Source organism: Trachemys scripta, chromosome 11 (assembly GCF_013100865.1).
Source record: "Trachemys scripta elegans isolate TJP31775 chromosome 11, CAS_Tse_1.0, whole genome shotgun sequence".
Classification (NCBI taxonomy): Eukaryota; Metazoa; Chordata; order Testudines; family Emydidae; genus Trachemys; species Trachemys scripta.
The window spans coordinates 66,836,729-66,851,481 of record NC_048308.1 but is presented as its reverse complement, the minus strand read 5'-3'; the positions used below and the strand labels follow the sequence as shown (position 1 = coordinate 66,851,481).

The window sequence follows — 14,753 nt, the reverse complement described above, 5'->3', positions numbered from 1 at the left end:
AAGACTTGGACTCTGCCATTGACTTGCTGTGTGATCTTGGGAAAGCTTCTGAACATCTGTTTCCCCATCTGTAAAACGAGGCTAGAGGTACACAGCTCTCTTTGTAAATCAGGCTGAGATCCGTGAATCATATAACTGAGCATTAATACGTGTGCATCAAATTCCAGCGAGCTGTTACATCTGAATTTCTTTAGATGCACGAAAGCAATGTTTAGCAGCGGTGTTTTCTGTTGATTCCTTCCTTTCATCTCTTTCTTTTGGTGGAAACTGACAGAATTTTTTATGATTCTCTAACAGATAGAAATGTCTATGATTCTATAATTTGATTATCTTGTCATTACTATGAGTCATGAATTGGCACTGAAGAGTTAAAAAAACCCACACAAACAACAATACTTTGCAACGATCTGGACAATGACATGTAGAGATATGACTTGATATGTAAAATAACTATAATCAGCATGATTTATTGATTATACCCCTGTATATGACAGGAACTAAGTTTGTTGTTCATTAAAATACTGACTCAAACTGATCAACCAAATATATCCAGGGGAAAAATAATCCAAAGCACATATACTCATTTGGAGAGGGATGCATAGAAAGCAACTCCTGATGATAATAGGCAGTATATTAGACATGAGTTTGCAGGGTGATATGGGTAGAAAAAAGGCCAGTGGAAATTTGAGCCCAAATGGAGGAAATCAAACCTGTAGTGACTGATCATGGGAAATATAATTTTTCAGTGCTAGAGCAGCAGAGAGGAGGGGCGGTCCAATGTTTAGGGCACTAACTTAGGACTCAAGATACCGGGAGTCAACTCCTTGCTCTGCCACAGACTTCTTGGGTAACCTTGGGCAAGTCACTTAGCCTCTCTGTACCTCGGTTCCCCACCTGTACAATGGGGATAATAGCGCTGCTCTACCTTACAGGGTTGTTGTTAACATATTTATCCTCATGACTGGGAGGTGCTCAGATACTACAGTAATAAGGTCATATATGTAGTATAGATAGTTCAAATCCAGCACAGGGAGTGACCAATGGCTTTTGGGTGGCCTGTGTCAAATGACTTGGTGTACTCAGTGCAGCTCTCTGTGCTCAGGTGTCCGTACCACAAAATCCAATATATGGCCTGTGTCATGCAGATCAGACTAGATGGTAATAATGGTCCCTTCTGCCCTTAAAATCTATGAATAAATATTGCACTAATCGGCAGCCTTAATGGCACTCACCATTGAGGCTGAGAACAGGATGGATATGGATGTGGAGCTACTATCCTACCCCTAGAGGTTGTCCTACCAGGTCCAGTTTGGGGCACATTGGAGGAGCACTGGGGGAAATCTTGCATTGCCACAACCTATGTTGCACCTCTTCTGAATGGACAGCTTCAGTTTCCTGGATTGTAAACCTTTCTCCAGCATTAAATTTACCATACTACATTTTAAGTGGTGGTTATGAACTAACAAATCCTAGAATAATAATAATAATCATAATAAATAAATTAGTGGCAAATCCTCTTTTTCCTCCCCTTTTCATTGTGCTCACGTAGTGTCTGAAAAATATATTAGATATGATATCTGCTCGCATAAGCAAAACTTAAATAGTATCAGGCAGATATAGTACTAAAGCTAAATGAGTGTTCATGCTGCATACAGCCAACTGCACTTAGTTCAATTGCTTTTGGGTTTTTTAGGTCTGACATTTGAGGATATGCTCTGAAATACAATCAATCTGCTCCACAATGAGCTTTGTCAATTAAATTAAGAGCCAAAGATCAACTTAATTCATTTTTTTTACAAGCCTTCTCTCTTCCATGCTGACTCGTGAAGAGCATATCCGTGGTAAGAAAGGAAGAAAATAAGAGTAAGTGACCGATCATTTAGGGCCTAACCCAAAGCCCACTGAAGACAATGAAAAGCCCTCCATTGCTTTCAATGGGCTTTAGATCAGGCCTTTAGTGCTTAGACTCAGCAGTCAAAGGTCCACAGGCATGGTTGCAAAGGAAGAAACCAGAATCAAGGAGTGGCACCGTTCTGCAGCTGCTCTCCCCTCTCCTCTCCAAAAGCCAAAGCAGAGGAGGATGCCAGCTGGACGCTGTGCTCAGACAAGCCTGGGGCGAGAGCCTCATAATTAGGTCCACAGCAAAACAATTGTCTTTCAGTTTGATGCCATGCATTCAACACAGAAGCACTTCCGTAACTTGGGTGGCACATCTCCTGCATTATCCAGACATGGGTTGCTCTGTCGGGTTGACGCTCCTCCCTTCCAGTTTAAGAGTGAAATCCTGGCCCCACTGAACTCAACGACAAAGCTCCAATTGACTTAAATGGGGCCAGGACTTCTCTGTAAATATTTTCACACGTCAGTGTAATTCCTCCACGCACACAGGTCCAGTTTTATAACAATGAATGGCACACAACACAGCTCACCTCAGAAAGGAAGAGAGAAAATAAGGTAACTGTTAATCATTAGTTAACTCATTAGCTATTGAGCTGTCCATGCTCACCTCCAATTGGCCAATGATACCAGCTCCACTGATGACGACTTGTTCAACTGTCAAACAAGTACGCTCGCCACACTGCCCAACACGAGGCACTCCCTGGAAACAGCCACTACACCACCTCATTATCCTCCTGCCAACCCCTCCTCACAACTCTCCTTTGCTGTGATGCTTGACAACAGATAGCTGTGTGGGTGCGCTGAGACCACCGCCTATCAGACTAACATCGTTGCTGTGTTTTCTTGTACTCCTGTTTGTCTTCCTCTATCCAATTATTGTCTCGTCTTACGTCTCCAGCTGCTGTATAGTTCTGACTCCCAGCTCAGGCAGACATACACGCACTAGCTCTGCTTGACCCAGCGCGCTAAAGATAGCAGTATGACCAGCACGGCATGGGCAGATGCTTGGGCTAACCACCCAAGTACATACGTAGGATGTTGGATGGAATTGTACTCAGGCGGCCAGCCCGAGACACCACCCATGCCACGGTGGTCACACTGCTATTTCTAGCCTGCTACCTTGATTAGAGCTAGCTCATGAATGTCTGCATGAGCTGGGAATTATACCCTTAGATTGTAATCTCCTTAGCGCAGGGACCATCTTTTTGCTGTGTTCGTACAGTGCTTAGCACGATGGGGTCTTGATCCATGACTAGGGTGTCTAGGGGCTATGGTAACACACATATAAATAATAATGCTGCTGCTATGAATTAATACTGAAATGATAATAGTAAATAGTACAGAGCCTTTTAGCAGAAAGGCTGAGAAAGCAAAGTGATTTTCACAAACATGAATTAAGGATCATAAGCCCATTTCCCTGTAAGGTAATCCAGTATTATCCCATTTTACTCAAGCAAATAAATTAAGGGCCCTTATCTTATTCTTATCTACACTGAACTCTTACTCACATGAGTAACACAATTCACTTCAGTGGGATTACTCAAGTGAGCAAGACCCAGATCCTCCATGGGAGTTGGGCAGCTAAACTCCTTTCAGGATCCAGGCCAAAGTGCTTCCCAAATGTGAACGAGGGTTGTGTAAACCGGACCCTTAATTTATGAGGAATCCAACCCGAGCCTCCTGAGTTTAAATCTTCCTCGGCACTCCCTCTCTCCTTGCATACCTAGATATTGTCATGCTCAGCGACCCTATACATACAGCGCTGGGGTGCTCCAACATGCTGCCCGGCACCCTGTCTGTTAACAGGGAACAGAGATGCAGAGGTTTGATTCTTTTCATTATAAACCTTTTCTGCCGCTTCTTGTCTTCTCACCTGCTGTTTGTCCATTCTGTACCGGCCTCCATGGGGCTCCTCGGGTGCTTAAATCTAGGGGTATCCTTAAGTGCTGTCCTGCATAGGGGCGGCCTCACCTTCCCAGCCCGCTGATGCTGCCAACACTGGGGAGGGGATGTCGCTGCTCACATGTGCCAGGCTAAGCGGCGCGGACTGATTTCCCCTGGCTCCTAGCTGGTTTTCTCTCCTCCCGCTGGACTCGTTTATCGCTCGGCGAGACGGCGGCCACTGATTGCACCGAGCTGGTTATGGCCTCGCTCTCTGGCTTGCTCCGGGGCTGACACCCCAGCGTGCGCTGGCTGGGCTTGCGGGGAGGGGACATAAAGGGGCAGGCGGGCGGGCAGGCGCTGGGGAAGGGGGGTTGGGGGTTCCCGCTCTCGTGATGCAAGGAACCGGCTGGGTTTTCCCACCCCGCGTCCCCGCCCTGCGGGCGAGCGGCTGGAGCTCCCCGGGGGGCGGAGGCGGCACCGGCCCATGCGCAGCGGGCCCGGGGCCGGGGAAGCCCGGGGCCGGGCAGATGCGCTTGCTATGGTAGCGCGGCCAGGCGCTAGCCCAGCCTGCGCAGAGCGGCGCTGGGCCGGGAGGGCGCCCGGGGGCTGCGCGGGGCCGGAGGCCGCCTAGGGTCGCGTCCCGCGGGGCAGAGCAGCGGCGGCTCCATGGGGCTGCGGGACTGGCTGGGCGCGCTGTGCTGCTGCTGCTGCCGCTGCCCGGGGAATGCTGCGCGGGCAGAGAAGGAGCCGCTGGTCAGGTAAGGGCGCCCCCCCGGGGTGAGGGGTCCCCCGGGAACTGGGCCCCAGCCCCGAGTCTTTGGGCTGCCCCCGCTGCCCGAGCTCCATGCCCAAAGCCGGCTCCGGAGTGGCGTATCCGCTCCCCCGCCTCGTCTCTCCTCTCCTCGGCTGGGGATCGCTCCCTGGCTTCCCCGGGCAGGGCACCTGCCGCGGCTCAAGCCGAGGAGATCGGCGGCTGCTCTGGCGGAGCAGACTCCGCAGGAGCTCGGTAGGCAGAGGGTCGGAGGAAGGCGGGTTTGTTTAGGTTCTTGGCTGTTTACCTAAGTCAGTGGCAGTGAACAGACTTGGCTGAGATCTAGGACAAAGATTTTAAAAATCTCCCCACCCGGTTTAGTCACTGGAAGCTTTGGTTCCCGAGGATTGTGGGGCTGATTTGTGTGTAAAGCGGAGGAATCACCGATTGGAAAGAGCAGGAAGTTTTTATGAGTCTTCAGAATTAAAATGTTTGGTAGCATTTAGCTCTAGTCGTCCCGGGGATGGGGTAGGGACTGGAACACCACAACATGGAAAGGTGATAATCTTAACTCCGCAAACCCTACGGTTGATGAAGTGGGTTTTAGCCCACGAAAGCTTATGCCCAAATACCTTTGTTAGTCTCTAGGGTGCCACAAGGACTCCTTGTTGTTTTTGCTGATACAGACTAATACGGCTACCGCTCTGAAACCAGTTTACAAACTGACACTGGCATCACCTTCCCTCCGCCCACTGGCACATGATATGATTTAGTATTTTTCTTACATCAGATAATTTTAATGGTGGTGAGTGGGAATTACCAAGTTCATTTTATAACAACGACCATTGCTTAATCAAGTACTTAGAAATGTGAGTGAATGCAGATGCTTGAAGGTATGATGTCCATTTATTGTCAATTTAAGTTCTACACTATAGAGAATATGCTGCAAAATCATTCCCACTGGAAATCTGGAATAAAAGCAGGTATCTGTATGTGTCCTACTTTAAACAGGATCCCTATTAGGTAGAATTACTTAATTCTGTTAGAATTCCCAGAGGGAGTCAAGAAGTATATGAATAAGGGTGATCCAGTTGATATAATGTACTTGGATTTTCAGAAAGCTTTTGACAAGGCTCTTAAGGAAACTAAGCAGTCATGGGACAAGGGGGAAGGTCCTGTCATGGATCAATAACTGGTTAAAAGTTGGGGGTGGGGGAAGGGTAGAAATAAATGGTCCATTTTCAGAATGAAGAGACGTGACAGAACTGTATTGGGACTTGTGCTGTGCAATATATTCATTAATGTTCTGGAAAAATCCATGGTGTTCCCACACCTTGAATACTGTGTCCAGTTTGATCACCCCATGTCAAAAAGGATATACTGGAAAAGGTTTAGAGAAGGGCAACACAAATGATCAAGGGTATAGAACGGCTTCTGTATGAGGAGAGTCTAAAAAGATTAAACCTGTTCAGCTTAGACGAGAGACCACCAAGGGGGGTTACAATAGAGGTCTATAAAGTCACATGTGGTGTGGAACAGAAGTTTTTTACCGTTTCACAAAAATGGTACAAAATACAAAAGCGAGGGTCACTTGATGAAATTAATAGGCAGCAGGTTTAATATGAACAAGAGGAAGTAGTTTTTCACGCAAGTAACCTGTGGCACTTGTTGCTGGGGGATGTTGTGATGGTCAAAAATAGAACTGAATAAGTTCATGCAGGGTAGGTCCATCAGCAGCTATTAGCCAACATGGTCAGGGACACAACCCCGTTCTCGAGCTGACCCTAAACCTCTGATTGCCAGAAGCCAGGAGTGGAAGACTGGGGTGGATCACTCCATAAGTGCCCTGTTCTGTGCATTCCCCTTGAAGCTCTGGTAAGGGCCACTGTCAAAAATGGACAAGTTGGACCCTGGTCTGACCCAGTATGGCAGCTTTTATGATCTAAATAGCCAGAGTATTAAGAGGGCACATCATGAGTTTATTGGTCTCAATAAAAGCAGTAGCGGCAACTAAAACTACTATGTAAAACTTCATATAAAAGGAGCTAGTCTCCTTCTGAAATTCCTATCCCTAGTCACTAAGGCTATTCTTCCTAAAAAAAATTTTTTAAAAAGGGACTCAGACTTTGTCTGAGGGGATTATGATCTTTCATGAATACAGTATCTTTAAAATTAAATGTCCTGAAACTGACTCAAAGCTTGGTATTTCATTTCAAATGTTATGTTATGCAATCCATTTTATTAGTGGCTTCCCCAAGCATTAGTAATACAACCTGCTCCGCGCTTGTCAACTCTACCCAAATGCTGCTTCTCTAGGAGCACCATTTGGTGTTTGAGTTTTAACACTGACATCCATTTTATCAGGTCAGGGAGCGACACCTCTTAAACAATAGTTTTAGACTGTAAAGGTTTGGTCAGTGGAGTAAATCATTCTTAGCATGTGGATTAATTCAATTGATTGAACCCTTATGGTATTTGTTCATCCAACAACTGACACATGCATTCCAGCCATGTTCTATGAATCCGTTACAATTTAACTGGCAATATTGATGGACATGAGCAGTAATCAATTCTTCTCTATGTATTTACAGTGGTTTTTTTCCATAATACGTATAGAATAGGAGAGGTGCTTGTATTACACTTAGAAGAGCTTGTGTTGTAGTTTGTATAGTGGTAACCACTAAACACAGCATCTGTCAACACTCGCCATGCAGGTATTACCTCCCTGTTCTAAAGACCTGATCCTGTAATTCCTGCATATCGAACTCCTGTAGATTAGGCGATGAGCTGTGGTGTCTTCTACCATTGTGTGGTAAAGGCTAGCTCTCTGGAAACCGTTGTATATGCTAGGTCTTAAAATATTTTAATGCAATATATTTAAATGAATCTACATCTGTGTCTAAGGTAGATTCTATGGTGATGAACACATCAGAAATATCCATTTTATGTATCTGTGTCCATTTCTATTTAAAATCTTACACTGGGTAGGAGAGACAGAGACTTTGAACAAAAGGGGGCTCCATTCTTGCTTTCTTAAGATTTGGGTGCTAATGGCTGTACCCCTTGCCTGTAAATACTCTGGGTCCACTTTTCTAGTTCACTAGAACCTTAAGGCCTCAATCCTACACAAGATTTACTCCTGTACTTTAGGCACTGTGAGTCATCCCACTGACTTCAGTGTGACTGATCACTATGTAGTTAAGCATGTGCAGTAAGGCCTATGATCTTGTGCACCCATTGTACCATTGATGTCCAGGGGATTGTTCACACATACCAGTCAGCATAAAGCTGGCAGAATCTGGCCTTGCATTAATATGTGAGACAAGAATTCTACAGCATTCCCTTGATGATCTTTATTTTCACACTATCTATACTAATCTCTGTGATTTCCCCCCCTCGCCCCAAAAAATTTAATTTAAAAATAACCACATTTTTTTTCCAGTTTTATAAAAGCATCAGAGGTATATTGCACCTTCAATTTCTTCTTTTTTGTAAATGGTGCATGACTTAATGCTTCAGCTCTTGTCTGAAAATGGCGAAAACCATTTCTCCCTCAGTCGTCTAAATTAGGACTTTGATCCTGCAAAGCACATGCCTGACTTTGAGCGCTGTGAAGAGTCTCCTTGAAGTGCGTGCAAAGTGCAGCATTTGAATAAAATTGTTCAGGATTGGGGCGCTTGAGGTACAACTCATGGAGACTGCTGCGACTGCATCATGTGTAAGTCTCTGCAGGATCCAGGTTATGCTGTTTCTAGGTCCATGTCACACACGTGGACCCCTCTTTACCACTGGGCCGGTGAGCCAGAACCCAGGGTTCTGGGCAGGTTGGTCAGAATTGCCCCTCAGGTACTCCATCTACTCGAGTGGCAGTCACACCTCATGACTAGTGTAAACATATGCAGTTTCTGCAGGCATATTTCAGAGGCTTATATAAACTATGCTGTGAAGGGAGAGGAGGCACTTCAGTCTCCAGGGCTGTCAAAGCAGCACCCAAGTGATCTAGAGGCACTTCAGCTGCAGGAGGCCCATGCAGTCGGGCTCTCTGTGGATGAACTGTGCAAACACGGAGAGTCGGAAATCCTTGACCCACCCTGGAGCAGGGTGGCAGCCTGGTGACTGGAGTAGCAGTTGCTTGCAGCCCCCTCTCCTTCCTACCCTCCTCCTAACATCACTTGGGCTATTAGAGCCTGATCCAAAGCCCCCTGGAGTCAAAGGAAGCTATGTGGGCAAAATCTTTGCATGGATGTCACTAACTCTGGCTCTCCAGGCCTTTGCATAGGATAACAAATTCAATAGTCTTGCCCCTGCCACACATCCGTGTCCTCCTATGCACCAGTCTACTCAGGCCTAATGCAGAGACCACCTCCCTAGAGGGGGAGAACCCCTCTATTTTTAATGAGCAAGTGCAAGACTTCACTGGCATGGACATCACAAACGAAGGTGGGGAGCAGTAAGGATTTAACTGTTCTGAGTTCTTGCTTTTAAATACACTACCTAAATAATAACACAGATAGACGTTTAATCCTGACCTTGGTGCACACCGCTACAGGAAATTCCCATTAACTTAATGAGAGTTAAGCCCCTGCATGGAGAGAGGAATAGCCCCGTATTGTTTCATTGTCTTGCAAAGCCTTGTGAGCCTTCAGTCTGTGAGCTGATTGCATGGAACACCTTTCTTTAGTAACACATTACAGTGATGATCCTGTTAGTTAAAGCTGGGTTTTCACAGGAAATCCTATAGAAGCACTGTCTGTCTGACAGCCACCTTGTATCATGAGGCCCTCCTTGCTATTCGTGTCACCACAACCCAGTAGCCATTATTTGAAAGAGTTGCACTTTTGTTTAAACTGAGGATCTTGTAGCCATCTTTTTATTGTTTGGCGTTTCAGCTCCTGTAACTGGGTTTTAGAAGATTATTCTGGCAGTTCTAATTCCCGGACAAGTGAGTTTTGAATGAAAATCATTAAAACTTCCCCAAGCCCCAGCTTCCAACCAAATTAAAATAACCTATTACTAAACTGGTGTTAGAGAGAGAGAGACTTGTTTCCCAATATAGTCAGGTCTTGCTCTAGACAATAGTGAAATCTAGCATAGGAAAGCTTTCAGTCCTAGATGAATTGCTGAGCATTTAATGTAACCTTTGTAAATGGCAGACTGCGATTAAAAATTAGTTTGGTAGCCTCTTCCATCAAACACAAGAAATGCATGGTAATCTGTCTTGCTCTGAAGGTGAGCTCTCTGGAAGGAGGGCCTTCTCAGGAGGCAGCTGAACAGAGAGAATTGACGCTCTTCGTGTAGATGATAATACAGTCTCAAATATTGAAAGCTCCTTGGAGCAGTGACCTGTTTATGAAACAGTAACACTCAGCAATTGCTGGATAGAGACCAGGCCGGGCAATGTGCCAAATGCTCTCAACTCAGCTTTTGTACCTGGGAGGGTGCGGTGGTGGTGATCTAGTGCTGGCTTTTCCCCATCTCTTCCTTCTAAATGTCACGTAGGAAGATACATCACTATAGGAATAATCATTGTTTGGGTCTCTGCGAGTTATGTGGTGTCCCATGTGCTTTCGGGAGTGGAGAATGCATGAAATTTTTTTTTTTTTTTTTAAGACAGTGTCTGGGATTGTCTTAGCATTTGGAACACAAGGTTTCCGAACCCACTAGGATGGGATCAGCCCTGTAGTCTTTTACAGGAGACAAAATGAGGACTAAATGCTGTGGGCTGATAAGCGGGAACAATTCCACTGAAGGCAATATGGTTGTGGCTGCTTTATTCCAGCCGTGAATCTCTTCCTATGGGAGACTTCGTAATGATACCTTAGAAGCTGAGAACCTGTCTGGCCTGCATGAACACTTAAAACAACTCCTCCTGGCTCTAGCAGGCATTTGCCCCAGCATCCCAACAATATCCCTCCTTATACAGTCTTGTGTAGTGTGCTACATGGTGAGATGCTACTGCCCTCCACCCCAGAGGTGGCTGCATTTCAGTGACGCTGTGTGGAGCACTTCCCGGGCTGGAGAAAAGCATTGCTGCTACAAATGTCTGAATAACAAAATATTTGAGGTTCACACCCGGCTTTGTTTCGACCCGACTAACTGAACTTTAAGTGACCGTGATTTAGATCTTGTACTTGTCTGAAGATGGTCCAAAAAGATTTTTGTGGCATGGGGCAGTATGAACATGCAGAATTTCCTGAGTTGTTAATCTTACATCAGCCCAGTGAGTAAAACTTTGCTCACACTTAAGATCAAATCAGGGTGTATCCTTGAAATGCAGCTTGAAAACATATTAAAATGTAGCAAGCATGCTGATTTTATTGATGACACCTTGGTCCTGTTGAAATTAAGAGCAAAACTCCAATTAATCTTAATGGGAGCAGGGTTGCACCTTATATGAAGTATTTGGGATATAAAGTGGTGAAGTCCAGAAAGATTTAATTTGGAAATGGCTTTACTGAACACATGCCAGCACTAGAAATAATGGTGTTGTGCCATCCTTGCCTCTGAAGTTTCTTTTCTTGGCTTGTTCGTTAATTAGAGTTTTGCAAGAGATTAAGCAACAGGTAATGCAAGGAAAAACAGTTTCCTGGCCTAGTAGAAGCCTAAATAACCTTCCTGTATGGATATTTATGGTAAAGTATAAAAATGATTCTTCACAAGCTAGCGCTCCTATAAGTATATTTTATAAGGGGTCTTATTCACAGGTAAAATGCCTAGAGGTTGTTAATGGCTGTACTGAATAAAAAATTTTTAAAGCACTAAATTTAAGGGAGCAAATAGTATAAATATTAGGTCCAGTCAGCTTGTCCCTCACAAGAAGTGAGCAGATTTACTCCTCTCCTTTCAGAATCCCCAACTGATTTTATTATTTCTTTAAATTTAAGGGGTAATTTGAAAATACCTACAAAAAAGATCTAGTCACCTTGATTAAGAAAACTGAATTAGTGTTACAACATTATAACGACCATCCAGTAGGATTACACAACCCTCGCTGGACAGCGCACACAAGTAAATTAACCAGTCCAATTGCCAGCCAGTAAATCAAAACAGAAAAAGTTCTTTGTATCACTGTAGCACCAAGGGACCCCACCTACATGGGGACCCCCACTGTGCTAGCCACTGAGCAATCACCTAGAAAGAGACAGTCCCTGCCCCAAAGAGCTTGCAATCTAAATAGACCAGCCAAAGGCAGTGTTGTTATCCCCATTTTACAGATCGGGAACTGAGGCACAGAGACCAAATGACTTGCCTGGGATCATAGAGCAGGTCTGTGACAGAGCCAGGAGTGCAGCCCAGTCCTAGGTGAATGCTCCAAACACAAATCCATCCTCCCCTAATACTACTGAGTACCAATGTCCTTACTGGTCAGGTACATGCAGGCATATGCTCTGCTGCCTTATCCAGGGTTTGTGTTTATCTAGTGTCTTCAACACCTAGGCTTTGAGAGGTAACACTGTGTCCCTAGCCAGAATAAAGTATCATTGCATTCCAATGACTTTCCCTCATCGGAGGAATGAAGACTCTGTTCTGCTGGCCCAGGATCTGTTGGGGGGTAGGGGGTTAGGAGAGGCATCCTCTTCCATCCTGCCACCTCCCAAACTCTGTGGGATCCCCTTGAGGCAATCTGCATGTGGATGGACTCCTGTGGGGGAGGGGGCATTCCCCATAACGTCACCCCATCTCTGGAAAACTGGGGATTTTTGTAGCCTAAGTTAATTATGTCCCTTTCTGCATTAAGCTGAGCACTTTCCTGGTCTGCCCTTTCAAATCCTATCGGGAGACAGGTGATGAGGCCAAGGCCTCTCAGGTCTTCAGCAAACTGTGCTGCCATGGGGGATGGGGAAGGATCTAGGCCTCTCTGCAGATACCCCTGCTCTCCTTAAAGGCCCTGTGATCCCTTGGGGTGTTTCCCTTCAAGAAGTGTGTCTGCTGGTTGAGACAATGATCCCCTTGCTTGTGCTGTGGGCAAGCAAACTTCCTGCTGATGGCAGGCTACCTTGGGAACTTTGTGAGTTTGGGCTTGTGGAATTATCAGAGTGTCTCTTGCCTGTGATAGGCTTTTCTGGGGGAAGGGTGTAATTTGGCCCTTAGCCGCTGCTATAATATGTATGGAGCATGCAGGCCATGAATAACACATGTGAGAAGTTAATTTCTTACACTATGTGCCTAGATATATGATCTTTTATATGCACAACTGGAATTTGTTTGATTTGGGGACTGAAATTTCCTGGCATTTAACAGGCGGCATACTCTGGCTGTTTGCTAGTGTGAAAAATATTGATGCCATTCCATCCTCCACTCCAAGCATTAGATGAAAGCAAGCAATATTAGTAAGCATGCACTGTAAAAGGTGTGACGAGAGCAGGCACAACAAGGTAAAAAAGCTCAAATGATACTATCCTCCGCTTGTGCCTTTTGCATTTAAGTAGACTGCAGGAGCTACAATACCTGGAGACAACCGGAGTTAAGGATGGAAGGCCAGGCTTCTGGAATTTCCTTGTGTTTTGGCAGTGGCCTGAGGTGAAACGTGACATAAACATAGATGTTTGGATGTGTGTAAATGGTGGGTTCCACTAAATCTCCCTATAGTCCCAACCTACCATTGAATTTCTTAAGTAGCTAACTCCGAGCTCAAGTTGAGAAATTTACAGTCCCTGCCTTGATGAAGTCAGGAGCTGGGTGGGGCAGGAGATCAGAGCCCCGTCTTTGAAGATGACAGGTTGGATCCTTGGCTGTGCTGTGACACAGTCCCATGGTGAAATCGACAAAGGGTGGGGACCCACCACCAGCCCTAAAAGGGGGAGGGGGAGCTGCTGACTGCTACGTCGGCTTGTTCTGCAAATCTGCCAAGGAACTAAGTAGAGGAGGTCTTTTGTCCCCTGAAACCCTTGTTCCTTTTCCCAGTGACAGCTGCAGGATTTACCAGCCCCTTCTGCATCACCAGTGGAAGTGGCAACAGCTGCCACGGCCAGACTCCCTCTCCTGATCGATAGTTGTGAAACCTGCCACTGGTTATTGGCCTCCTGAAATATTGGTGTTTTATCTGAAGGTGGCCTCTCTGACGTCAGCCTGTCAAAGAACAAAGGCAGGTTAAGAGGCCCCTGAAGTCTTTACATTCATGCCATGGATTGAGTGGTTACATGGGAACTGGCAGCCAACATAAAACACAAATGTGGTGGTCATACTAAGAACTATACATATAATCCCCTTAATGTCGTGGGCTTTGTAATGATCTGGGTGAGCAGAGAAATCTTAGTGACACTCATGGAAGCCATAGGCTCTGGGAGCTGGTAGAGAGCAGACTTAATTTCTGCTTCTTTTCTTTCGTTAAATATTCAATGCTCATTGCAAACGTGCTGGAGGCTTGAAATACGCAATAGCCAACACTTCAACTCTCCTGCCCCAGGGAGCGAATGGTTCAGCTAAGAGCAATTGCTGTAGTGTCAGCATTCAGAGCATCTGACTGGGCACCAGAATAATGTTTACTTGTGATCAGTGGCTGCTGGCATTGAAGTGTCTGGACAAGGCTGTTTAGTGGAGTAGTAGTGAATGGGTTTTGGTTTGGAGGGGAAACCCCTTTTCCCATATAAGGATGAGATTCCCTTTCCAAGCCAATGTAAAAGGGAAACTGGGATGTTGGAGGGAGGAAGGAAAGATAAATTATATCTCAGGCCTTGACATTTTCCCCTATTTCTGATTCAGAAATAGAGAGAGAGTTTTGTGACTCCCAGAACCAATCTTTTCACTCCCTATGTAAGTCTGGGACTTACAGTGCTGCTTTAAGAATTTGTAAAGGGATGTTTAATCTGCTTTTTGGGTGCAGTAGGCTTGGGTAATTTCCCAAGATAAAGGGAGGCCCCCCAGTACTCCAGCAATTACATGCATTGGAGTTGACTGCTGGCAAACTCAGTCCGCATACAGCTGACCTGAAAGTTCCAGAGCTGTCACCGATGCACACCAGAACCGGTTGACTGGAAGAAGGCAGCTGTACCAATGCTGAATGGAATTAATGCGGTGGGGCCTTAAAATAGTGTATTTAGAAGGATAAGTCCACTTTTCATGTTGTGCCTTTCCAAAGCAAGGCATTCAGCTGGGGCCTAGCGGTTGTTGTGTAGATGATGGTGGTAGCTATCAGGTGTTTGAATGACCTGTTGTATTGTGCAAAAGGAAGTTGGTTTGAAAGGTACCACGTGAATGCTTAAGATGAAAGGGTTTCCTG

General features: G+C 45.5%; 1 protein-coding gene and 1 long non-coding RNA gene across 3 annotated transcripts in view; one reads left to right on the top strand and one right to left on the bottom strand.

Moving 5' to 3' along the window:
* Positions 1 to 478: 478 nt before the first annotated feature.
* Positions 479 to 4,259, bottom strand: LOC117884802. The gene is made up of 2 exons (XR_004647664.1): positions 3,773 to 4,259; positions 479 to 2,429 (listed from the first exon to the last, which is right to left on the bottom strand). It is a non-coding gene; the product is annotated as an uncharacterized LOC117884802 (long non-coding RNA).
* MREG (melanoregulin) overlaps positions 4,180 to 14,753 on the top strand; it is a 42,608-nt gene continuing 32,034 nt past the window's right edge. Inside the window, exon 1 of one of the 2 annotated variants that reach the window (XM_034785609.1) lies at positions 4,180 to 4,541. In XM_034785609.1, coding sequence (XP_034641500.1) covers positions 4,450 to 4,541 — 92 coding nt within the window. In that variant the 5' untranslated portion in view covers positions 4,180 to 4,449. Of the gene's footprint in view, positions 4,542 to 5,733; positions 14,549 to 14,753 lie in introns of those variants that run through there. The other variant, XM_034785610.1, reaches the window with a different exon arrangement.